The sequence below is a fragment of the Salvelinus alpinus genome, chromosome 21 (genome assembly GCF_045679555.1).
Source record: "Salvelinus alpinus chromosome 21, SLU_Salpinus.1, whole genome shotgun sequence".
NCBI classification, from domain to species: Eukaryota; Metazoa; Chordata; class Actinopteri; order Salmoniformes; family Salmonidae; genus Salvelinus; species Salvelinus alpinus.
Window position 1 is genome coordinate 21166793 of NC_092106.1, and position 27471 is coordinate 21194263.

Consider the following 27471-nt stretch of genomic DNA (forward strand, 5'->3'; position numbering starts at 1 on the left):
TAGATGGGTTAAGGTCTGAGTGAGGGGAACACCTTTGTCCCTAGTTTTTTTCTTGGCCCATAAAGTGTCATCTGATTGCATTGGAAGATGCTGAACTGTGTCCCCCAAATGGCACCCTATTCCCTATATAGTGCATTACTTTTGACCCGAGCCCATTGGGCCCTCCACCCTTCTCTTCTGTCCCATAGGGCACTGGTCAAAAGTAGTGGACTATATAGGGAATAGGGTGCCATTTGGGACACAAAATTCAGCCTCTTCCAATGCAATCAGATGACACGTTATGGGCCAAGAAACAAAAAGATTAGTAGGAAAACAAAACACCTGTTCTTATATCCATAAAGCTTATTTGTTCCTGATATGTGATTTGAGGTTAAAGAAGATATTGCAGACTATCACTGCAAAAGAGGTATGAATATAAACCTATGGGACAACACAGTTCAGTATGATTCAGATAAGATGCTCTTTTATTACAAACAGAGAACAATTATCTATCCCTTGTTTCCAATGTGATTTTTGACAAACCAATTAATAGCACAATGGCAACAAAATAATTAGTCAAACCTTTGAGAACTAATATCTTGTAAAATGAAGTGAAAGAGGAAAACTCCCCAGTACTAACAGACTAGTATCGTATTTCTAGCTCGTATTTTAAATGACCTTCAAATAATCGAAATGCTCTGTGACAATTTCAGACAAAAAAATACATTTTTTTTAATAAAGAATAAAAAAAAACAGCCAGCATATTTACAAAACAATAATATTGACTATGAATCTGGCCTGCTTAGTACTAACAAAGTACTACCCATGTAATTTTCCAGTGAAATACAATTTTTAGGTACATTGCAACTTGAGCTGCTACAAGAGCTGCTACAAGAGTCTGTGTGTATAAGGCTAAACAATTCACCTTAAGTCAACTACGCTGGTTTAAAAACAAGCAACAAAATCATAAATATTACAAAGAAAGACATAAGGCACCAACCTTTCTCTCCAGAGGCATTCAGGACTTAAAATCAACACATGAATCAAATGTCTTCCCGACAATCAGGCTGATATCATCACACATAAAAACCATGAACATATATACATAAGCAGAAGAATAAACAATAAAGGATTCAAACGAAAGGAAAGCAGTATAGGCACAACAATAACTTAATCTCTTCCCCTTCCAAACATGGTCAACTTGAAAACAAAAGCTTTGCCAAAAAAATAAAAAATAAAAAAAGAATTTCATTAGACATTCAATCACTTTCTTCTACTCCAAATGAAATGACATGTCAAAGACCAGCCTGTATTTGAACAAATGTTCAAAATAGGGAGTAAGACCAAGCTAACCTCATATTGTGTGTACAGACAGACAGTAAAAGACATGAGAATGTATCCCTGCATTGTATTTAGCCTACGTGCCCACAAGCCCTGGGGGTGGATGTCTGAGCAGTAGCTAAGTTAAGAAAAGTTTTCAGAGGGGCTCTGTTCATTTTAGTCAGGCACACGCTGGAAGCCTTGAATCAAACAGATAAAAAACGTGAGTGTGCTTGCATACACAGATGCTCTACACATCACTGAGGTCAAACATTTGCGATGTCCATCCAAGGAAGAGAAGTTAATTAAAAAGCTAAAACTTTGAGGTGAGGGCTGGGCTTTGAACATGGCAGGGTTGGAGTGGTCTAGGCAGTAGGCAGCATGTGGTGTGTGTGTGATATGCAAGTGTTTTATAAACCACCAAAGGGTTGGGAGCAAAAAATAATAAGGATCAAATTAAAAAGAGTGTGCCCTCAATCTGCAAAACCCCACAAGGAGAAACAAAACAACCTCAGGCAAAAACCAAGCCCCATCTGGAAATGCCACAGGGAGATTACCACCTCTTTAACCCCCTCCTCCAACAGTCAGTGTATACATAAATGCTCTCCTCCCCCCGACCCGTTGACTGAAGAGATCGCTTTCCTTTAATGGCAAGGCTTTAGAGAGACCACTTTGATCCTTTAGTTTCTCAGGTAGAATGAAGCAGCCGGCTGAGAAGGAACAGGAAATGCTAGGTCAATACAAGCTAATGGTGATGAGACCACTGGTGATGTCAACCCTTTAGTAGCATTAACATCATGGTCAGTGTCCCAAATAGCACCATATTCCCTATATAGTGCACTACTTATGACCAGGGCTCATATGGCTCCGTTCAAAAGTACTGCACTACGTAAGGAATAGGGTGCCATTTGGGACACAGACCATGTCATGGTGCCTGGTTGTGTACTGGAAAAAATCCATCACAGATCACAATGACACACACTGTACCAGGTTCCACTCCTATCAGCCAAAAACAAGAAGAAGTGGTCACCAACACTGGACAACTGAGGAGTAGAAAAACATTGCCTGGTCCGATGAATCTCGGGTTCCTATTGCGTCATGCTGATAGCGGAGTCAGGACAAGATGGGTGTACCTAATAAACTGGCCACTGAGTGTATAGGGAATAGGGTGCCAGTTGGGACACAATGCTAAAGAACATGTCCAATAAACTGTCCTAAATAGATGCAAAGCTTGAGATTTGTTCTTCCGATGTGCCTAATGGAGTCCTGTCACGTCCCATAGTCCTGACAATATCACTGTACATCCTGCTCACATCAACATGTGGATATGTTCTATTGTCATCTAGAACCATAAACTTGTCAAATTGTCATATTGTTGAATCCTTTTCCCTTTCACATAACAGTTTCAGCACTCAAATATAACAATCTGATTTAGGTGTTCTCAACAGCAAGAAGCAACCAGAATTGCACCTTTATGAAAAAGTCATGATTACAGGCAAGCAATAAAGTGTACATTTTGGGGGAAATGTCATTGAATATGAGGGGTTTGAATTGATGCAACATAGTTCAGAATGTTAAAAAAGGACAGAAATATTTCACTAATGAGGGCTAAAATGCCAGACAGGTGTTTACATACATAAAAGCAGAAAGACACAAATGTGAACTGCTCACATCTGTTGAAACAACGTAGTACAGAGAAACCCTTGCCAAATGAACCCTAGTTCTAAAGTTAAGCCGATAATGACAGCAGATTACTGCCATTCCCAGCCTGCGATCATCTGTTGAGATGCCACGACGTTATAACACACTCCATATGGAAGTCATATAGAAGTCCTTAGGGTCAGTGGTTAGAGTCAGAGCACAAAAATGAACCGGGAATGTTCATTCTTGTCTATTAGAGTCTGTTTATTGAATTGATATAAATTCTCTATAATATATCTATTTCAACGCTTGTTAAATTATTGTCTCACCAAGTCTTTTTGAGCCAAAAGGTATTTTCCAGCTCCCCTAGAGCTCTCAGACATACCACTCCCTGCGTGAGATCACAGACCCATCCATGTGGGACACATATTCGCTGTCTGTGCCGTTGTCAAAGCAGTCCTCCGGCAGGTAGGGAGAGCCGTTGGTCACTGTGGGGGTGTGAACGGGCAGCCCTCTGGGGTGGTGGATGGTGTTTTGGTTCTCAGCAGGGAAGTAGCTGCCCTCCCGGAGGCCCCTGTGGCCGTCGCCCCAATCATCCCTGTTCTGGATGTCGTTAGGGTAAATTATGTCCCCTCCCAGTCCCGGCTTGGGTTTCAGCTCCTGGCTGCCCTTGTAGGTAGAGTTCTGCCCGTCCCCGTAGACCTCCTGCAGCTCGTGGGGCTGGAGCACGTCCAGCTGGGACTCCTTCTGCATGTCGGAGGGGCCCAGGTACTGCTTGGTGTAGTAGTCCCCCCTGAAGGTCCTCCGCTGGCGCATGAAGCAGGCTCCGCCCAGGATCAGCAGCAGCACCAGGAACAGGACCCCACCCACAGCCCCGCCCACTATGGTACCCAGGCTGCTGTCTGACTGGGAGGACAGAGTGGGTGAGGTGGAGTGGCCGCTCACTCCTCGACGCTTGTTGGGGGCCGTGCTGGTGTCACTAGTGTCCAGGAAGAGGGGAGTAGAGGTTGTGGCGACTGGTGCCGTGGTGGGGGGAGGATCTGATGGATGGATAGAGGATGGGTGTGTGAGAGAGAGAGAGGAGGGGGGGCAGAGATGAGGGTTTATGGAGGGAGGGAATGGCATGACAGAGAAGAAAAAAAACAATGTCAGTTAATAATGTCTTTAGTATGAATCTGACAGGTGACACAGTATAATCATTGAATACAGAACAAATAGAATACACAAATGTTTATATCCTGTGAAAATAACATTTAGAAAATGAAAGTTCACAAAAAAGCTTTAGTCTTAATTGAAATTCTATCACGGAACCCAAACTGGCTAGGCGCGTGCTGCATCATGCATAAATGTATATTGTCCCCCCACACCAAACGCGATCACGACATGCAGGTTAAAATATCAAAACAAACTCTGAACCTATTATATTAATTTGGGGACAGGTCGAAAAGCATTAAACATTTATGGCAATTTAGCTAGCTAGCTTGCACTTGCTAGCTAATTTGTCCTATTTAGCTAGCTTGCTGTTGCTAGCTAATTTGTCCTGGGATATAAACATTGAGTTGTTAGTTTACCTGAAATGCACAAGGTCCTTTACTCCACCAATTAATCCACACATAAAACGGTCAACCGAATCGTTTCTAGTCATCTCTCCTCCTTCCAGGCCTTTTCTTCTCTTGACTTTATATTGCGATTGGCAACTTTCATTGGCGCGCGCGAGCAGTGTGGGTGCAATAATTGAATAATATAGATTTCTACATTTATTTTGCAACTCTGTAACACTGTTGTTTTGAAAGATCATATGAATTAAATTATTAAAGTGTCTGGACAAATACCAAAGGCTCTGTAAAGGAGTGAGGCTCTGGTAGAAAGTCAAGAGAAAAAGGAGATTTAAGAGGGTCAGACCAGTGTGTGTGTGGGTGTGTGAGATTAGTTATTCTCCTCTCTCTGGGAAGTCATGTGAGAAGATTAAACCGTGTGTGATCGATGTGAGGTTCGGCCTCTGATTTGTCCTTCAGTGGTTAATTACTGTGATGACACCCAGAGACAGAGAGAGAAAGAAACAAAGACAGAGACAGAGACATCATTACAACACTGTATATAAACAAAATGACATTTGAAATGCCTTTATTGTTTTGGAACTTTTGTGAGTGTAATGTTTACTATTAATTTGTCATTGTTTATTTCATTTTTGTTTATTATCTATTTCACTTGCTTTGGCAATGTAAACATATGTTTCCCATGCCAATAAAACCCCTTGAATTGAAATGAGAGACAGAGAGAGAGAGATAGAGAGAGAGGGGATTACTGTGTCTGAATATTGACCTCTCTTCAGGACAAAAAGCAGCCTGACCCTGTTTCTCTAGAAACATCAAGAGCCTGACTACAAAGAAGCAATAAAAGCTGCACTAGGACTGCTTTGTATCTCCACTTAACACTGGAGTCTAAGCTGCACTAGGACTGCTTTGTATCTCCACTTAACACTGGAGTCTAAGCTGCACTAGGACTGCTTTGTATCTCCACTTAACACTGGAGTCTAAGCTGCACTAGGACTGCTTTGTATCTCCACTTAACACTGGAGTCTAAGCTGCACTAGGACTGCTTTGTATCTCCACTTAACACTGGAGTCTAAGCTGCACTAGGACTGCTTTGTATCTCCACTTAACACTGGAGTCTAAGCTGCACTAGGACTGCTTTGTATCTTCACTTAACACTGGAGTCTAAGCTGCACTAGGACTGCTTTGTATCTCCACTTAACACTGGAGTCTAAGCTGCACTAGGACTGCTTTGTATCTCCACTTAACACTGGAGTCTAAGCTGCACTAGGACTGCTTTGTATCTCCACTTAACACTGAACACACTCCTTCCAGTTCTCTGCTGCCAATGACTGGAACAAACTGCAAAAATCTCTGAAGCTGGAGACTCTTACCTCCCTCACTAGCTTTAAGCACCAGCTGTCAGAGCAGCTCACAGATCATTGCACCTGTACATAGCTCATCTGTAAATAGACCATCCAATCTACCTCATCCCCATACTGTATTTATTTATCTTGCTCCTTTGCACCCCAGTATCTCAACTTGCACATTAATCTTCTGCACATCCTACCATTCCAGTGTTTAATTGCTATATTGTAATTACTTTGCCACCATGGCCTATTAATTGCCTTACCTCTCTTATCCTACCTCGTTTGCACATGCTGTATATAGATTTTTCTACTGTATTACTGATTGTATGTTTGTTTATTCCATGTGTAACTCTGTGTTGTTGTATGTGTCGAACTACTTTGCTTTATCTTGGCCAGGTCGCAGTTGCAAATGAGAACTTGTTCTCAACTAGCCTACCTGGTTAAATAAAGGTGAAATAGAAAATAAATAAACTGGAGTCTAAGCTGCACTAGGACTGCTTTGTATCTCCACTTAACACTGGAGTCTAAGCTGCACTAGGACTGTTTTGTATCTCCACTTAACACTGGAGTCTAAGCTACAACTGATCAAATGCAACCAGGATGGCAGCAAGCATAGCCTTCAGCTAATTACATCTTGGCTGCAATTTACCTGACTTAGCAAGAATCTAACTAACCTGCAATTGTAAAGCAGTGACTAAGAGACCAGTGATAATGTAAAGAGGGAGAAGGGGGAGGAGAGAGGCAGCTCAAGGTCAGTGAGCTGATCTATAACGCCTCCTCCTTAGCCTTAGACAACCACCTCCAACCTCCCCAGCTGGATCTCCTCATATCAAATCACATTTTATTTGTCACATGATTCATAAACAACAGATGAAATGCCTACTTACGGGTCCTTCCCAACAATCCAAATAAAAAAATAGAAACACAAGGAATAAATACACAATGAGTAACGATAACTTAGCTATATACATGGGGTACCAGTACAGAGTCAATGTGCAGGGGTACGAGGTTATAGGAAATGATGGCGGAAAAATTATGTACAAAAAAAGTTTATCTCAGCGAAAAAAGAAAAAAAATGAGCAGAATTGGTCAGGAGCACGTAAGACGGCTGCTATCCACTGCAGAGCCATCTCATCCTGGTAGCTAGAGAGGGACATGGTGTATGATGGGGAGCACTGAGCACCAGGGGACAATATAGGCACAATATACACCCTCCATGGTCGAAGGTAATGCACTGTATAGGGGATAGGGTGCCATTTGGGACACATCTCCTGCAGCCCACCATGTAGGACACTGTGGAAACACCACTGTGTATCTGAGACAGCCACGAAGGAGAAGGGCGGGGATGAAACATGCTCTGGCTGCCTGCTACTGTGGCTTAGGTCTGAATGCATCCATGTCCACATGGGCTCAGAGTGAGAGAAGCGGCATATGCCGGACTCCTCCGTGTTGTTGGCTTGGAGAGGCCAAATTGCTCAGTGCAAGTTCTTCCTGGACAGGGTGTCAACCAAGCTTTAGACTTTGTCCCAAATGGCACCCTATTCCCTGGAGTCCTGCTTGCTCGAAAACTATGTGTGCGCCCCTATGGGTCCTGGTCAAAAGTAGTGCACTATATAGGGAACAGGGTATAATTTGGGGCGTACACATAGTTTTCGAACGAGCGAGACCGGTCTAAACCCGGCCTACTCACAGATGAAGACTGACCACCTGCTTTAGTTTGAGGCTCCTCCAGCCTGCTCTCCCTCTCAGTGAGAAATCAGAGAGATTGTGTGCCAGGGGAGAATGTGTCCACGAGTAGGAGTCATTATGTTTGGATATAGATTAGAAGGAAAGGGGAAATTAAAATACAAGGGGAGCACAGTTCTCATGCTCCATACATAAAGAATAATAGAGAAGCCAAACATGAAAAGAAAGGAGGGAGACGAGAGGGAGACGAGAAGAGGGAGACGAGAAGAGGATTTTTTATTTTATTATTTAACCTTTATTTAACTAGGCAAGTCAGTTAAGAACACATTCTTATTTACAATGACAGCCTACCAAAAGGCAGAAGGCATCCTGCGGGGACGGGGTCTGGGATTAAACATTTAAAATAAATAAATAAATATAGGACAAAACACACATCATGACGAGACAACACAACACTACATAAAGAGAGACCTAAGACAAAACAGCAAGGCAGCAACACATGATAACACAGCATGGTAGCAACACAACATGGTAGTAGCACAAAACATGGTACAAACATTATTGGGCACAGACAACAGCACAAAGGGCAAGAAGGTAGAGGCAACAATACATCACACAAAGCAGCCACAACTGTCAGTAAGAGTGTCCAGGACTGAGTCTTTGAATGAAGAGATTGAGATAAAACTGTTCAGTTTTAGGGCCCTATGAAATCTGTTTTTTCCCCTCCAAATTCCGTTTTATTTATCCCAAATTCCGTTTTTTCCATTTTTCAGAATTCTGTGTTTTACGATTTACGCTAATTGTATCATCAGAAAGAGTGTAATAATGTGAATGAATAAAACGTCAACAATTTAATAAGATATAACAGTACATTTGTAATGATGCATGATGAGCTCCTACAAATATTGAAATTTAAATGTTTTTTTAGAGTAAAGTACATCGAAAAAAAATCAAAAGAAAACTGCAAACTGAATAGGAGACCAAACAAGCAGCAAACAAAGAAGAAAGGCTTTTGAAAAAGTAACAATTTTTCATAAAATTATACCGTTTTCTTAGCTAGCTAAGTTGTTTACCTGTTGCTAGGCAGTTGCTAGGGACATTCCTGAAAGAAGCTAGCTAGCTAACAAGGAGTGTCTAGTTGGCAGAAGAGAAGAAGGGGCAAAGAAGGGACAAAGTGGGACAAAATAAGGACAGAAGAAAAGGGAAAGGGGACATTAAGGTGAAGCAGTCCTCTAAAGACACAAAAGACAATAATACAAGAAACAACACTTCTATTGCCTCTCCCTCTACGATACGCACTTCCGGTTTGGTTTGGAGCGAGTAGTTGCATTCCGCTTTGCTCCACAGGTAGTATTACAGGTAGTATTACATTTCATTTCATTACAGTACAACAGTTTGATTTGTTTGATCTTAGCTGGCTACATAGCCGTCTTTGTATCCAAGATAATTGTGTAGTCTAGAGTAATTGTCGAGGTTACCTAGCCAGTTAGAGGTTACCTAGCCAGCTACACTTTCAAACAAAGTCAACAACGCAGCCACTGCTAGCTAGCCTATTTCACCAGCCAGCAGTACTATATCATTTTAGTCAATAAGATTTTTTGCAACGTAAGCTTAACTTTCTGAACATTCGAGACGTGTAGTCCACTTGTCATTCCAATCTCCTTTGCATTAGCGTAGCCTCTTCTGTAGCCTGTCAACTATGTGTCTGTCTATCCCTGTTCTCTCCTCTCTGCACAGACCATACAAACGCTTCACACCGCGTGGCCGCTGCTACTCTAACCTGGTGGTCCCAGCGCGCACGACCCACGTGGAGTTCCAGGTCTCAGGCAGCCTCTGGAACTGCCGATCTGCGGCCAACAAGGCAGAGTTCATCTCAGCCTATGCTTCCCTCCAGTCCCTCGACTTCTTGGCACTGACGGAAACATGGATTACCACTGATAACACTGCTACTCCTACTGCTCTCTCCTCGTCTGCCCACGTGTTCTCGCACACCCCGAGAGCTTCTGGTCAGCGGGGTGGTGGCACTGGGATCCTCATCTCTCCCAAGTGGACATTCTCTCTTTCTCCCCTGACCCATCTGTCTATCGCCTCCTTTGAATTCCATGCTGTCACAGTTACCAGCCCTTTCAAGCTTAACATCCTTATCATTTATCGCCCTCCAGGTTCCCTTGGAGAGTTCATCAATGAGCTTGACGCCCTGATAAGTTCCTTTCCTGAGGATGGCTCACCTCTCACAGTTCTGGGTGACTTTAACCTCCCCACGTCTACCTTTGACTCATTCCTCTCTGCCTCTTTCTTTCCACTCCTCTCCTCTTTTGACCTCACCCTCTCACCTTCCCCCCCTACTCACAAGGCAGGCAATACGCTTGACCTCATCTTTACTAGATGCTGTTCTTCCACTAATCTCATTGCAACTCCCCTCCAAGTCTCCGACCACTACCTTGTATCCTTTTCCCTCTCGCTCTCATCCAACACTTCCCACACTGCCCCTACTCGGATGGTATCGCGCCGTCCCAACCTTCGCTCTCTCTCCCCCGCTACTCTCTCCTCTTCCATCCTATCATCTCGTCCCTCTGCTCAAACCTTCTCCAACCTATCTCCTGATTCTGCCTCCTCAACCCTCCTCTCCTCCCTTTCTGCATCCTTTGACTCTCTATGTCCCCTATCCTCCAGGCCGGCTCGGTCCTCCCCTCCTGCTCCGTGGCTCGACGACTCATTGCGAGCTCACAGAACAGGGCTCCGGGCAGCCGAGCGGAAATGGAGGAAAACTCGCCTCCCTGCGGACCTGGCATCCTTTCACTCCCTCCTCTCTACATTCTCCTCTTCTGTCTCTGCTGCTAAAGCCAATTTCTACCACTCTAAATTCCAAGCATCTGCCTCTAACCCTAGGAAGCTCTTTGCCACCTTCTCCTCCCTCCTGAATCCTCCTCCCCCTCCTCCCCCCTCCTCCCTCTCTGCTGATGACTTTGTCAACCATTTTGAAAAGAAGGTCGACGACATCCGATCCTCGTTTGCTAAGTCAAACGACACCGCTGGTTCTGCTCACACTGCCCTACCCTGTGCTTTGACCTCTTTCTCCCCTCTCTCTCCAGATGAAATCTCGCGTCTTGTGACGGCCGGCCGCCCAACAACCTGCCCGCTTGACCCTATCCCCTCCTCTCTTCTCCAGACCATTTCCGGAGACCTTCTCCCTTACCTCACCTCGCTCATCAACTCATCCTTGACCGCTGGCTACGTCCCTTCCGTCTTCAAGAGAGCGAGAGTTGCACCCCTTCTGAAAAAACCTACACTCGATCCCTCCGATGTCAACAACTACAGACCAGTATCCCTTCTTTCTTTTCTCTCCAAAACTCTTGAACGTGCCGTCCTTGGCCAGCTCTCCTGCTATCTCTCTCAGAATGGCCTTCTTGATCCAAATCAGTCAGGTTTCAAGACTAGTCATTCAACTGAGACTGCTCTTCTCTGTGTCACGGAGGCGCTCCGCACTGCTAAAGCTAACTCTCTCTCCTCTGCTCTCATCCTTCTAGACCTATCGGCTGCCTTTGATACTGTGAACCATCAGATCCTCCTCTCCACCCTCTCCGAGCTGGGCATCTCCGGCGCGGCCCACGCTTGGATTGCGTCCTACCTGACAGGTCGCTCCTACCAGGTGGCGTGGCGAGAATCTGTCTCCGCACCACGTGCTCTCACCACTGGTGTCCCCCAGGGCTCTGTTCTAGGCCCTCTCCTATTCTCGCTATACACCAAGTCACTTGGCTCTGTCATATCCTCACATGGTCTCTCCTATCATTGCTATGCAGACGACACACAATTAATCTTCTCCTTTCCCCCCTCTGATAACCAGGTGGTGAATCGCATCTCTGCATGTCTGGCAGACATATCAGTGTGGATGACGGATCACCACCTCAAGCTGAACCTCGGCAAGACGGAGCTGCTCTTCCTCCCGGGGAAGGACTGCCCGTTCCATGATCTCGCCATCACGGTTGACAACTCCATTGTGTCCTCCTCCCAGAGTGCTAAGAACCTTGGCGTGATCCTGGACAACACCCTGTCGTTCTCAACTAACATCAAGGCGGTGACCCGTTCCTGTAGGTTCATGCTCTACAACATTCGCAGAGTACGACCCTGCCTCACGCAGGAAGCGGCGCAGGTCCTAATCCAGGCACTTGTCATCTCCCGTCTGGATTACTGCAACTCGCTGTTGGCTGGGCTCCCTGCCTGTGCCATTAAACCCCTACAACTCATCCAGAACGCCGCAGCCCGTCTGGTGTTCAACTTTCCCAAGTTCTCTCACGTCACCCCGCTCCTCCGCTCTCTCCACTGGCTTCCAGTTGAAGCTCGCATCCGCTACAAGACCATGGTGCTTGCCTACGGAGCTGTGAGGGGAACGGCACCCCCGTACCTTCAGGCTCTGATCAGGCCCTACACCCAAACAAGGGCACTGCGTTCATCCACCTCTGGCCTGCTCGCCTCCCTACCTCTGAGGAAGTACAGTTCCCGCTCAGCCCAGTCAAAACTGTTCGCTGCTCTGGCACCCCAATGGTGGAACAAACTCCCTCACGACGCCAGGTCAGCGGAGTCAATCACCACCTTCCGGAGACACCTGAAACCCCACCTCTTTAAGGAATACCTAGGATAGGATAAAGTAATCCTTCTAACCCCCCCCCCCCTTAAAAGAGTTAGATGCACTATTGTAAAGTGGTTGTTCCACTGGATATCATAAGGTGAATGCACCAATTTGTAAGTCGCTCTGGATAAGAGCGTCTGCTAAATGACTTAAATGTAAATGTAAACATTGCACAATTTTTTATCAAGGAAAATGCTTAAATTCAGTGTTTCATTATAAATGAAAAAAGTAATGCAAGAATCTAGGCAACAATGCAGCAACCTTCTCCTCTGTTTCCAGCTGGCTGAGGATGTTTGTGACTGCCTGGGATGATGACTTTTCTGCCAACAAAAACTCTGTACAGATGAACATGCTCTGCATGGTACTTCACTGCCTCACACCAGCTATTCCATCGGGTGCTCACTGCTTCAGGAGGAGCCTTGACCTGCACAAACTCCTTCACAATGAGGAAGCTCACCTATCTTCTCTTTCTGACAGGCTTCTTGAAGAAGACAGATCTCATCCATGTCACAAGTGATGCAACTTCAGAGAAATATTTGTAGCGCTGCCAGGTCTCACCCACCAGATTGATGACATGGCAGAGACAAGTTACATGGACACTGTTGGGCATCACTCCTTTCAGAACCTCCTTGTATGCCTTCAGGCAGTAGGAGTCATTATCTGTGACCACTGCCCAGGCATCATTCAGGTTCAGATTGTTGCTGTGGAGGGAGGCTAGTGCCTTGCAAAAGTATTCATCCCCCTTGGCGGTTTTCCTATTTTGTTGCATTACAACCTTTAATTTAAATGGATTTGATTTGGATTTCATGTAATGGACATAGACAAAATAGTCCAAATTGGTGAAGTGAAATTTGTGGTGTGTATTCACTCCCTAAATAAGATCTACTGCAACCAATTACCTTCAGAAGTCACATAATTAGTTAAATAAAGTCCACCTGTGTGCAATCTAAGTGTCACATGATCTGCCACATGATCTCAGTATATATACACCTGTTCTGAAAGGCCCCAGAGTCTGCAACACCACTAAGCAAGAAGCACCACCAAGCAAGCGGCACCATGAAGACCAAGGAGCTCTCCAAACAGGTCAGGGACAAAGTTGTGGAGAAGAACTGATCAGGGTTGGGTTATAAAAAAATATCTGAAACCTTGAACATCCCACGGAGCACCGTTAAATCCATTATTAAAACATGGAAAGAATACAATAAACCTGCCAAGAGAGGGCCGCTGACCAAAACTTACGGACCAAGCAAGGAGGGCATTAACCAGAGAGGCAACAAAGAGACCAAAGATAACCCTGAAGGAGCTACAAAGCTCCTCAGCAGAGATTGGCGTATCTGTCCATAGAACCACTTTAAACCGTACACTCCACAGAGCTCGGCTTTACGGAAGTGGCCAGAAAAAAGCCATTGCTAAAAGAAAAAAATAAGCAAACACATTTGGTGTTCGCCAAAAGGCATGTGGGAGACTCCCCAAACATATGGAAGAAAGTACTCTGGTCAGATGAAACTAAAATGGAGCTTTTTTGCTATGTCTGGCACAAACCCAACACCTCTCATCACCTCCGAAAACACCATCCCCACTGTGAAACATGGTTGTGGCAGCATCATGCTGTGGGGATGTTTTTCATTGGCAGGGACTGGTAAACTGGTCAGAATTGAAGGAATGATGGATTCAGTCTTCCAGAGATTTGAGACTGGGATGGAGGTTCACCTTCCAACAGGACAACAACACTAAGCATACTGCTAAAGCAACACTGGAGTGGTTTAAGGGGAAACATTTAAATGTCTTGGAAGCCCAGACCTCAATCCAATTGAGAATCTGTGGTATGACTTAAAGATTGCTGTACACCAGCGGAACCCATCCAACTTGAAGGAGCTGGAGCAGTTTTGCCTTGAAGAATGGGCAGAAATCCCCGTGGCTAGATGTGCCAAGCTTATAGAGACATACCCCAAGAGACTTTCAGCTGTAATTGCTGCAAAAAGTGGCTCTACAAAGTATTGACTTAGGGAGGGGTGAATAGTTATGCACACTAAAGTTCTGTTTTTTTGTCTTATTTGTTGTTTGTTTCACAAAAAAAAAAGTGTATCTTCAAAGTGGTAGGCATGTTGTGTAAATCAAATGATACAAACCCCCACAAAATCGATTTTAATTCCAGGTTGTAAGGCAACAAAATAGGAAAAATGCCAAGGGGGTGAATACTTTCGCAAGCCACTGTATAGCTGGGAAAACATTGAGTTGTTGCATCTGTCCATGAAAATGACATCCACCAGAAAGTACTGGTTTTCAACGCCTGCAATGAAAGATAAGGAACAACTTTAATTATGTTTTAACCTAAAATAATTTTGTGACAAAATAAGTGTTATTTAAATTAAGTGTAAGCACAATATAGATACTGCGATAGTTAGCTAGATGGAGAGGCAGACGGCTGCTGACATTATGCATTGCTATATTTCACCATGATAGCTTGTCGTTTGGAATATCACAATTTGCATGCGGACAATTCACATTGCAGAATGTAAATGTAGTCTATTGCAACGGTATATTAATAGACTGTCAAGTTAAGTTAACTCACCAATAACAATGTTAGAACGCTGCAATCCCTTGCATCTGTTGTCTCGTCAACAACCACCGTAAACCTCTTCCCACGGATCTTCAGTAGAACGGCAGTCATATGTTGGTCGAACACACGGGGCAGGTGAGTTTGACGGAGGCTGCTCTCATTTTCTGGTAACTCTCCTCCCTGTTTGCAATGCTTCACTAGAAACGGCCGTAGCTTTCTTAGCTTTTCTAAGGGGATGTCAGACTCGGCGCACACAGCCACAAAGTCCTGAATAAATTATCGTATTGAATCTGCTGATGCACTTGCACTAGTAATTGTCGTTTGAAAAGGCATGCTCTGGCTAACAGGCTGACCACACCGCTCGCGTCGCATGCGTGAGCGTTGCAAAATAAATTTAGAAATCTATGTTATTCAATTATTGCACCCACACTGCTCGTGCGTTTCATCTTCTCACATGACTTCCCAGAGAAAGGGGAATAACTAATCTCACACACACACACACACATACACGCACACACACTGGTCTGACCCTCTTAAATCTCCCTTTTCTCTTGACTTTCTACCAGAGCCTCACTCCTTTACAGAGCCTTTGGTATTTGTCCAGACACTTTACTTATTTAATTCATATGCTCTTTCAAAACAACAGTGTTACAGAGTTGCAAAATAAATTTAGAAATCTATATTATTCAATTATTGCACCCACACTGCTCGCGTGCGCCAACGAGCGTCTGCGTTGCCAAGAGCTAAAATAGAAGTCAGTTCTATTTCTGACACAGATCGCGCTGCAAGTCCTGCCTCTCCAATCTCCTCATTGGTTTATAGAAGCAGGTACCCACGTGCCATCTCCTCATTGGTTATACCCACGTGGGTGACTGAAAGACAAATGAGGTCAGTGGTGGTAATGCACCTAATTTACGAAAGTTGCCAATCGCAGTATAAAGTCAAGAGAAGAAAAGGCCTGGAAGGAGGAGAGATGACTAGAAACGATTCGGTTGATCGTTTTATGTGTGGATTAATTGGTGGAGTAAAGGACCTTGTGCATTTCAGGTAAAATAACAACTCAATGTTTATATCCCAGGACAAATTAGCTAGCAACAGCAAGCTAGCTAGCTAAAATTGCCATAAATGTTTAATGCTTTTCGACCTGTCCCCAAATTAATATAATTGGTTCAGAGTTTGTTTTGATATTTTAACCTGCGTGTCGTGATCGCTTTTGGTGTGGTGGGACAAAATAAATGTATGCACGATGGCACGCGCGCGTAGCCTGTTTGGGTTCCGTGTAACACGGTGCTTTTCCCTGTTCTTCACATGGGCTTCAGACTTTAAGTGGTTGTCACACGTATTTTTACGGGTCCAATCAATAGTATGTTGACAGAATTTGCAAAACAGCTTATCGCCTGACTCATAATAGTCCATTGGGTATTATTGCTCTGCTCTGAATATAGGGGTCAGTGTCGATTATTTTTTTTTTTGTTGACGAATTGGCGCCTCTTCGACATGTTTCTCAAAGTGACAGCCAAGTTGTGAGGTGACGTAAGGTTCCCACGCACGATCGACCAACACCCCCCCAAACACCCCAATCGAAAATGGAATTATTTCTCTAGGCCAACTCGTCTGTAATTTTACAATTATGAAATAATTTAAGTTACTACAATAATCAGCCAAACTATGGAAATTCTGTAATATTCCAAGTTTTACAGTTGATTCCATTCCATCAGAACAGCCTGGTACTGTAGCCAAGTGAGGCCAAATTTAGAAAAACAATGTTTATAGAGCTTTGGGGGGGGTCCGCTGTCTGTTTTGCGAGTCAGTCATTAATTAATGTGTATTCAATTAAAGTAAATATCATTAGTCATCTCTTGGAGTGAACGGAAACAACATCCAGCTCTTACAGCAGAGCATGGAGCACACATGCCCTTTTACGGGGAGGGAACATACTAGCGTCTGTTACTGTATCTGTGTGTTATTCATCGTGTCCAACCCTGAAAAATTACCTTGGACAACAAACAAGAGAAACAAAAAAGGGCAAATTGCTGCACACTGTGCTCCCATTGACAAGTAGGCATATTGTTGCATATTAGTGCATACTGTGTTCCTAAAAACAAACAGGGTGAAACAGTCACTCTCTAATGATATCACATATCTAATGTTGCCAAAACCACAACAATTTTAACGTTTGGTGCCGATACTGTGTGTTGCTCTTTTCTCCTCTGGTGTCTGAAATGTGTGCAAATGGAGACAGGCCCTGTTTAATCTCATGGTGGGCCTGAAGGGTTTAACCAAGGCCATACTTTCTCACCTTGTATCCAAACATGAACGTCCTGACCGCGTGGACCGATGTCATTGGACACCTCACACCTGTACAGTCCAGAGTCATTTCTCTCCAGAGGACGAGTGAAAGTAAAAGTGTTGTTCACTATATCCACACCGTCAGGCATCGGCCCATCCAACCTGTTAAGAAAGGAGATCATATATAAACACAGGGATACAAACATTGCTGGATATTACTAGCCAGCAATGATCACAGTAGTGGTACGTCCGAAATGGCACCCTATTCTCATTATAGTGCCCTACTATGTGCCCTGGTCAAAAGTAGCAAACTACATAGGGAATGGGGTGCTATTTGTGACACGGCCAGTGTATGGCATGTTGTGGGGTGTAGTGGGTGGGTAAGCTGCTGCTAGCTAGAGGACCCTGACCTGGTCCAGGAGAAGTGGTGGGCAGGTGGGTTGGCTTTGGCTCCACAGTCCAGCTTCACATTGTCCTGACCAACAAACCAGTTCTGGTCATATCCCACCACCGTCACCTCAGGAGCAACTGGAAAAGAAGCACAATCCTATTATAATTATTATTTATTATTATAATTATTATTTGTTACTTAGCTACTTTGTAATAAAGTAGACTAGGGTACATACCATGTAGGCCTATTGTATAAGATACACTATGATCAGGATCCTTTAATAACACAACTGACCAAGAATATTTGTTCTATACAAAACAAGAGATTCATAAAAAACTTTTTTTTAAATGCCCTAGTGTGCATTGTACACAATGGCCAATGTGCTCCCTTGTAGCACAGCGATGACAAATTAGCTTTCGCCCCAGGGGGAAAAAGCAAGCAATATAAGAACAAAACAACTGATAATCAAAATGAAAAAGCAGAGGAAAAGGATTCTACAGCACAGGGGTTTTGTTGGATGTGAGAAGCCTAGAAGAGAGAGAGAGAGAGAGAGAGGCGCTACATCAGACAGGTCAAAATGAGGAGATACCAGAGTCACCACCAGCAACAAACAGAAAAGAGAGAAAGAAGCCTACCAGAGGTAGGACAGATGCCACTGACTGTACTGTAATACATGTAGTAAACAATGACTCTGGTATCCAATTTCCCCCTTTGACTTTTGAAGAGTGAGCAGGCAGAACGTATTACAGTACAAAGCCGGGCAGGGAACAAGACGTTATGAATGCGTCCTGTTGACCTTTGCACTTTGTTTGTGGAAAAATTGTGCTTCTTTGGCACTTAAAATCCCCTGCCTCTGCATTTGACATGATTTATTGAGTTCCAAAGCCTTTCTCTTCCTGTATTAATCTCGCCTTTCTGCATCTCCACCCTTCTGCACCCACCTCTCTTGCCCCTGCCCCTGCCCCTGCTGCTGCTGCTGCTGCTGAGGCTTGATCAATATTTCATAAAACGCCTTCATTAACCTGCACTCACATAGTCCAAACAGATACTATACACTATTCATCAGTTCAGGTTGCCAAGGAAGCATGCATCAATGATTATAAAATTAAGATGACTCTTTAATGGCCCTTTTATGAGGAAACGAGGGAAGATGGGGAGTCGGTCCGGTCTCTGAGCATACTGCACTGTAAAACAGGCTATTGACATGACAGGTTATAGATCAGATACAGACAGCAGCCCTTCACTAATACATGTGGCAGTTGTCTAAATCTTTATGTAGTCAGAGAGTGCATGCTGAAACATGAGCAGCAGCTGTCTCTGAGACAAGACAAATCATCTACTATAAAGCCGACCTATCAGCACAGCAACCCCTCTCAAACAGAACACAAAGATAGCGAGCTACCCCTCTCCTTGTCATAGTGGCACACAGCTCTATATACAGTGCATTCAGAAAGAATTCAGACCCCTTGACTTTTTCCACATTTTGATACGTTACAGCCTTATTCTAAAATTGATTAAATTGTTTCCCCCCCCTCATCTACACACAATACCCCATTATGACAAGGGAAAAACACATTCAGACATTTTTGCAAATGTATATATTTTTTTTTAATGAAATAACACATTTACTTAAGCACCTTTGGCGGCGATTACAGACTCGAGTCTTCTTGGGTATGATGCTACAAGCTTGGCACACCTGTATTTGGGGAGTTTCTCCCATTCTTCTCTGCAGATCCTCTCAAGCTTTGTCAGGTTGGATGGGGAGTGTCGCTGCACAGCTATTTTCAGGTCTCTCCAGAGATGTTAGATCGGGTTCAAGTCTGGTCTCTGGCTGGGCCACTCAAGGACATTCAGAGGCTTTCCCCGAAGCCACTTCTGCATTGTCTTGGCTGTGTGCTTAGGTTTGTTGTCCTGTTGGAAGGTGAACGTTCGCCACAGTCTGAGGTCCTGGAGCAGGTTTTCATCAAAGATCTCTCTGTACTTTACTTTGTTCATCTTTTCCTCGATCCTGACCAATCTCCCAGTCCCTGCCGCTGAAAAATATCCCTACAGCATGATGCTGCCACCACCATCCTTCACATTAGGGATGGTGCCAGGTTTCCTCCAGACATTACGCTTGGTATTCAGGCCAAAGAGTTCAATCCTGGTTTCAACAGACCAGAGAATCTTGTTTCTCATGGTCTGAGATTCTTTAGGTGCCTTTTGGCAAACTCCAAGTGGGCTGTCATGTGCCTATTACTGAGGAGTGGCTTCTGTCTGGCCACTCTACCATAAAGGCCTGATTGGTGGAGTGCTGCAGAGATGGTTGTCCTTCTGGAAGGTTCTCCCATCTCCACAGAGGAACTCTGGAGATCTGTCAGAGTGACCATCGGGTTCTTGGTCACATCCCTGACCAAGGCCCTTCTCCCCCGATTGCTCAGTTTGGCCGGGCAGCCAGCTTTAAAAAAAGTATCAGTGGTTCCAAACTTTATCCATTTAAGAATGATGGAGGCCACTGTCTTCTTCGGGACCTTCAACGCTGCAGAAATGTTTTGGTATCCTACCCCAGATCTGTGCCTCAACACAATCTTGTCTCGGAGCTCTACAGACAATTCCTTCGACCTCATGGCTTGGTTTTTGCTCTTACATGCACTATGAACTGTGGGACCTTATATAGACAGGTGTGTGCCTTTCCAAATCATGTCCAGTCAATTAAACTTACCACAGGTGAACTCCAATTAAGTTGTAGAAACATCTCAAGGATGATCAATGGAAACAAGATGCACCTGAGCTCACTTTCGAGTGTCATTGCAAAGGGTCTGATAATACTTATGTAAATAAGGTAGTTCTGTTTTTAATTTTTAATACATTTGCTAAAATTTCTAAAAACATGTTTTCGCTTTGTCATTATGGGGAATTGTGTGTAGATTGATGAGGGACATTTTTTATTTAATCAATTTTAGAATAACAAAATGTGGAAAAAGTCAAGGGGTCTGAATACCTTCCGAATGCACTGTACTAATCACGTAAAAGGTGATCTAATTGTTCCATTTCAATGACCCTACTGCTCTGCTGTCCTATCCGCCTGGTCACCCCAAACACCGTCATTGTAAATACAAATTTGTTCACAACTGACTCGCCAACTAGGCAATAAATAAATAAATAAAGGTTAAATAAAAGAAATGTAAAACACTCACACTGCACATTGAGCACGTAGGGTATCCTGAACTCAGTCTGCAGGGCTGGGTGGCGCACCACGCAGGTGAGCGTGTGGCCCTGGGAGTGTCTCCGTGGCTCCAACACGTAGCGCACCTGGGTGGTGGAGGCGACATGTTGTTAGACGTGTAAATATTTAAGCATGTTTAAAGAGTGTTTGTGTGAGCTTTGCATGCCTGCTTCATGATCTATATACAGTACCAGTCAAAAGTTTGGACACACTTACTCATTCAAGGGTTTTTCTTTATTTTCTACATTGTAGAATAATAGTGAAGACGTCAAAACTATGAAATAACACATATGGAATCATGTAGTAACCAAAAAAGTGTTAAACAAATCAACATATATTTTAGATTCTTCAAAGTAGCCACCCTTTGCCTTGATGACAGTTTTGCACACTCTTGGTATTCTCTCAACCAGCTTTACCTGGAATGCTTTTCCAACAGTCTTGAAGGATTTCCCACATATGCTGAGCACTTCTTGGCTGCTTTTCCTTCACTATGTGGTCCAACTCATCCCAAACCATCTTAATTGGGTTGAGGTCGGGTGATTGTGAAGGCCAGGTCATCTGATGCAGCACTGCATCACTGTCCTTCTTGGTCAAATAGCCCTTACACAGCCTGGAGGTGTGTTTTGGGTCATTGTCCTGTTGAAAAACAAATGATAGTCCCACTAAGCGCAAACCAGATGGGATGGCATGTTGATGCAGAGTGCTGTGGTAGGCCTGCTGGTTAAGTGTGCCTTGAATTCTAAATAAATCATTGACAGTGTCACCAGGGAAGAACCCCCCCCCCCCCCCCCCCACACACACCATCACACCTCCTCCTCCATGTCTCATGGTGGGAATCACACAAGGGGAGATCATCCGTTCACCTACTCTGCGTCTTCAGACCATTGGACAGATTTCCACCGGTCTAATGTCCATTGCTTGTGTTTCTTGGCCCAAGCAAGTCTCCTCTTCGTGTTGGTGTCCTTTATTAGTGGTTTCTTTGTAGCAATTCGACCATGAAAGCCTGATTTATGCAGTCTCCTCTGAACAGTTGATGTTGAGATGTGTATTTTACTTGAACTCTGTGAAGCATTTATTTTGGCTGCAATTTCTGAGGCTGGTAACTCATGAACTTATCCTCTGCCGCAGAGGTAACTCTGGATCTTCCTTTCCTGTGGCGGTCCTCATGAGAGCCAATTTCATCATAGAGCTTGATGGTTTTTGCGACTGCACTTGAAGAAACTTTTAAAGTTCTTGAAATGTTCCGCATTGACTGACCTTCATGTCTCAACCCTTGTGTTGTCTTAAGGGTCTTAAGAGAAAACTCCTTAAATTATAATTTTTCAACTTGAAATTTGATGATGTTTCCTAGAGTGTTCATTTTTTTTGTCCAGGTGGAACAAGAGAACAATGATTTAGAAGAGGAGGAGGTATCTAAAGAAGAAGATGGGGAAGAATACAACCCAGAGCACGATGCATAATCTTCAGATGAAGAAAAATCCCCCAAGCGGAAAGAGAGACATTTTTGTCAAAGAGCAGCAAAATAACATGGTCCTTGTCACCATATGACAACCAGGGCAGGATGGCGGCACAACATGTCATAAGAATGACCCCAGGGCCCAGAAGACATGCAGTTGCCCAGGACATCGCCTCAACATTCTACATGTTCATCACACCAGCCATCAAAAAAATCATCCTGGAGACAACTGGAAAAGGATGGATGAGATTGACCTGCGTGCCTACATAGGGCTGCTAATCTTGGCGGGTGTGTATAGGTAACAAGTCTACATGTAGTCTCTGGGATGCAGAGAGTGGAAGGGCAATTTTCCATTCCACGATGCCACTGAAAGTCTACCACACTTTCTCAAGAATGCTACGATTTGATACCCGTGAGTAAAGACCTGCAAGGCATTCAGAGGTAAAACGTTTTTTCAAATCTGCTATGTAAGTGATTTTCACTGTTAATTGTATTATGTATTGCTGTAATATCATGTATTTATGTGATTGTTTTCTGTGACACTGATACTAATTACTGATAGTAATCTCTTTTGTCAAAAGGTCGCTGTCCTTTCCGGCAGTATATGCCCAGAAAGCCAGCAAAGTATGGCATCAAGATATGGGTGGCCTGTGATGCACAATCCAGCTACCCTTAGAAGATGCAAGTCTACACAGGGAAGCTGACCAGTGGAGGCCCGGAGAAGAACCAGGGGATGCGGGTTGTGCTTGATGTGACAGATGAACTGAGGGTGCACAATGTCACGTGTAACAATTTCTTCACCTCTGATGAGCTCAGCCAGCAGCTCCTGAAGAGGAAGATCACCATGGTTGGTGCAGTTAGAAAGAACAAGCCTCTCTCCCCCTTGCACTCCTCGCAACAAGGGGGAGAGAGGCCTTCTCATCAAAGTTTGCCTTTACCCTCACCACCACTCTAGTTTCTTACCTCCCAAAGAGGAACAATAATGTGGTCCTCCTGAGCACACTGCACAAAACGGCTGAGATCAGTGATCGCGAGGACAGGAAGCCAGCCATCATCCTGGACTACAACCACAACAAAGGAGGCGTGGACAACCTGGACAAGGTGATTGGAACTTACAGCTGCAGGAGGATGACTGCCCGCTGGCCCCTGGTCATCTTCCATAACATCATTGATGTGTAAATGCCTTCATGATATTGAACAAGATCAACCCTACCTGGATGCCTGATAAGCGGAACAAGAGGAGGGTGTTCCTGGAGCAGCTGGGAAAGACACTTGTAACCCCACACATTCAAAGAAGGGAGCGCCTCCCCCGCACAGCAGCCTCTGCAGCGTTTGTGAAAGCTGTTCAGGGGGCTGACTCTTGTCCTGATCCACCTGAGGCTGCAGCTGGTGCAGGCAAGAGGAGGAGATGCCAATTATTCCCCCCCAAAGAAGGACTGTAAAACAAATACTATGTCCTGCACATGTGAGAAATACATCTGCAAAGTCCATGCACACACTTGCATACTGTCCTACATGTGCTAATTAGAGTTTATTGATTTATGTTCTTCACGTTTTTGTTTTGTATCTATTATCTTATTTTATTCTTATTTATTGTTGTTGTTTATACACCTTGTGGATAGGGGCAATGGTTAAAAAAATGGGAGAAGACTAGTATTTTGTAGTTGAATTCCTCATTGTACAGTATATAAGAATATATCACTATGTAGCCAAAAAAGTTCAAGACTGTTATTATTTCCCTTCAATAAAATGCATTCAAAACTACTTTCTGCACATTTCTGCTACTTTCTTAGGCTATACAAGTGCTATCTCTTGCTAAAAATGTATGTTTACACCTACGCAGTACCTTTAGCAATAAAGGAAAAGAAAACAATTATGACAGGTGTGTTGTAATAAAAACGAGTGGTGTCCACTGATTAAATGCAATCTTTCTGCATTGTGAAGAGGGAAAACCCAGATATTCACAAAGTTTGTGATGAATGACAGGTTGTTTCTTCATGCAAAATAGATTGGGGTTTAAAATTCAATTAAGCTGCTTTATTTTTGGTGTAGGGCAGTATACAGAATGTTAAGACTATACAATGTTAAAGTAATGATAGACTGTCGTTTTGCTTTGCTTATTTGAGCTGTTCTTGCCATAATATGGACTTGGTCTTTTACCAAACAGGGCTATCTTCTGTATACCACCCCTACCTTGTCACAACTAGGGCTGCTGCGGTGACCGTATTACCGCCACACCGGCAGTCACAATTCATGAAGGCAGTCAAATTCCACATGACCATTTAGTCATGGTAATTAGGCTTCTCCAAGCTCTGATGCTGCTGCTGCTGGTCATTAGTAGTCTACCAAACTTACTAACTGCCTGGTACTCAGCACTCTTTTGTCCTTCTAATTACTCTGACATCAAATCTAATCACACCCTTCATGAGAGCCCATGAACTCATGTTGCTTAACATTTCTTTAGGCTATGCAATTGCGGGAGATGGCCGCTATTAAAAAGAGGAGGATTCCCTCAGCTTTCTATAGGCTAGGCCTACTATATTTACTTCTCAACTTTCCTAATATTAAGCACACTGCTTATATTTACAACAGGAGTATAGCCTACCAGGCTGGCATGAAAATAAACCAAGGGGAAAAGCGTCCTCCATTCGCTATTTAAGTGCATAGATGACATTTATTTTTTCCCGGGTGCCCCTGTTTTGGTACAGGTGCATGATAATGGTCCATTCTAAATCAAAACAAATGTCACACATATATTATTTAGTATATGTAAAGACAAGAATAAATCAAGAATAGTCTGATATTAATATTAGCCTATCACTTGTGAATTATATATTATCACTTGTGAATGATGCCCAGCATAAGAAACAATGCCTTTTTTTTTTACGACTTGTTCGAATGATAGTCGCACACCTCATGTAGCCTAGCCCATAGGCCTATATGTTTTAATAAGGTTTGTATCACAACTAAAGTGGCCAAATAACTTCTTAAAGTTAAGCACATTAATCCGCTTTACAACTGGCATATATAGCCAGCGTGTGAGTTTCAAGTTTGGGGAAGATCATTTTCACAATAAAGATTGCATAATGCATAATTGCATTTGCGGTCACTTTTGATAATGGTGTTTTCCGCTAATGAAACATTTGCGCTTATAGCCTTCTATAATGTGCGCATTGCTGCGCTTATAATGTGAAGAAATAGCCTAATAGTTTATCAACATTTTAAGCTAAACATTCTGATCTGTTGCATCAGCCACACTGCATAAAAAAGTTTTGGGGATGCTAGTGGTTGTATTCATTTGGGATCTATCGCATCCCACTGTCCCAGACTATGTATGGATTATTTATTTCTCGCACAGAATAGAATAGGTCGACTTTTGTATTATGGGGGAGAGTAGACTGAAATAGGCTAGTGCTTTAGCTGTTCGTTAGGCCTACTCATCTTGTCGACACTTCTTACAATATCTTCAATTTGCACCTCGGAATTGGATAAGGAAGCACGGAGTTGCGTCCCTGATGTGTCTGTCTTCACTTGTAGCCTGTGAGAAAGACCCGATCACATGCCGGAGAGCTGTGTGAGTGATAGACGCTTCGGATTGCGCAGCACACTCAGGGAGAAGGGCACAACACAGCACTCCGGGCTGCAAAAGGCTTTAATTGTTTTAGGGTGCATTACGGCCACAAAGGGGATGCCGCTGTGAAATTCGAGGCATTATCAAGTGGTTGTCAAATGATGAATTAGAGACTATTGGAGTGTGTACAGCCTGCACAAAAAAACAAAGTGGAGCTCATGCCTTTCAAGCAACGTTTTTCAAATCACCATTTGTCTCATCATGCAGCTTTACAATGTATAAAGGATCTACACATATAGCCCAAACTTTGTAGAATAACTAAAGTTACATGAATAACTCTAAATTAAGCATATAGGAGTACCTATGTCTTTGTTAACTGCTCAACACAGAATAGCCGCACCTGCACACTCCCTCAAATCACTTGGAAAAAATATTTCTATCAATTGTATTCTTCATACTATATAATAATGCCACGGAATTATAAGCAAATCTTGTCTGCTAAATGAACTAGTGTAGCCCACAGCCATTTGGCATAGCCACATCAGGACCTAACATAAGGACAACTCAGAGTATGCTATTCTTTTCTTCTGAAATAGACTACATTTTCTTCATATCATGCTTCTTTAGGCCTATCTAAAATAAATAATGGATTTATTGTGAAGGTGTAGGCTATACTACATGGATTTATTAGACTTTTTAAAATGGCTTGCAGGCGTGGAAGCCAGGAGAAGCTAAATGTGTTTATGTTAATTAACGCTCAATTACCGTGAGGCCGACAGTTATTTGCTTGACAATCACCGACTGAGAATTTCACGACCGCCACAGCCCTAGTCACAACACAACTGATTGGCTCAAACGCATTAAGAAGGAAAGAAATTCCACAAATTAACTTTTCACAAGGCACACCTGTTAATTGAAATGCATTCCAGATGACTACCTTGTGAATCTGGTTGAGAGAATGCCAAGAGTGTGCAAAGCTGTCATCAAGGCAAAGGGTCGCTACTTTGAAGAATCTTAACACTTTTTTGGTTACTACATGATTCCATAAGTGTTATTTCATAGTTATGATGTCTTCACTATTATTCTACAATGTAGAACAAACTCTGGAATGAGTAGGTGTGTCCAAACCTTTGACTGGTACTGTACATATACTGTATATACACCCCATGAGGAGGTTGATTGTGTGTGAGACCATGGCTGTGTCCCAAATGGCACCCTATTCCCTTTATATTTTGCACTACTTTTGACCAGGGCCCAAGGGCAAAACTGACCAAAACTGGCCTTAGTCAAAAGTAGTGCACTATGTAGGGAATAAGTTGCCGTTTGAAACACGGTACTGTGGTGTAATGTCAAAGCAGTAGCTCTGTTCTGTTTGTACCTGCGTGGTGGAGGTGCCGTTGGGCTCGTCCTGCGTCTGGACCTCAGAGCGGCCAAACAGCTCAGTCTCCCAGGACACCTCGGCTGCAGGTCGGCCGCGCTCTGCTATGCAGGTGGCCGCCACCGATTCATTACCACCATCCACCAGGGCCGTAGAGCCGGCGGAGACGTAGACCTTGGGCTCCACTAGGGGAGAGAGAGATAAGATTAAAAAACTATAATGTTCCCAATGAGGCAATTCATTTAGCGGCATAGAAAATATACTGTACATACAGACAAAAAACATTGAGAGAGAGAAAGAGAGAGAGAGATGGAGTGGGAGAGAGAGGAAAAGGGGCTCGCGGAGAGATGACAAAACAGAATAGATTACAAAATGAGTATTGATATTTTGTATATGATGATGAATAAATAATGTGCATCATAAAACAGGGACGGGGATATGGACAGAGAGCAGGAAGTGGCCACGG

The 27471-nt window shown here is 43.7% G+C and overlaps 1 protein-coding gene across 5 annotated transcripts in view; it reads right to left on the reverse strand.

Moving 5' to 3' along the window:
* Window positions 1-27471, reverse strand: part of nectin3a (nectin cell adhesion molecule 3a) — a 113767-nt gene that overhangs the window by 28608 nt on the left and 57688 nt on the right. For 4 of the 5 annotated variants that reach the window (XM_071357312.1, XM_071357310.1, XM_071357314.1 and 1 more), the window contains exons 3-6: window positions 27006-27190; window positions 20572-20686; window positions 17415-17532; window positions 17015-17166 (exon numbers count right to left, since the gene is read on the reverse strand). In XM_071357312.1, the coding sequence (XP_071213413.1) occupies window positions 17015-17166; window positions 17415-17532; window positions 20572-20686; window positions 27006-27190 (570 nt within the window). Of the gene's footprint in view, window positions 1-441; window positions 3981-17014; window positions 17167-17414; window positions 17533-20571; window positions 20687-27005; window positions 27191-27471 lie in introns of those variants that run through there. The other variant, XM_071357315.1, reaches the window with a different exon arrangement.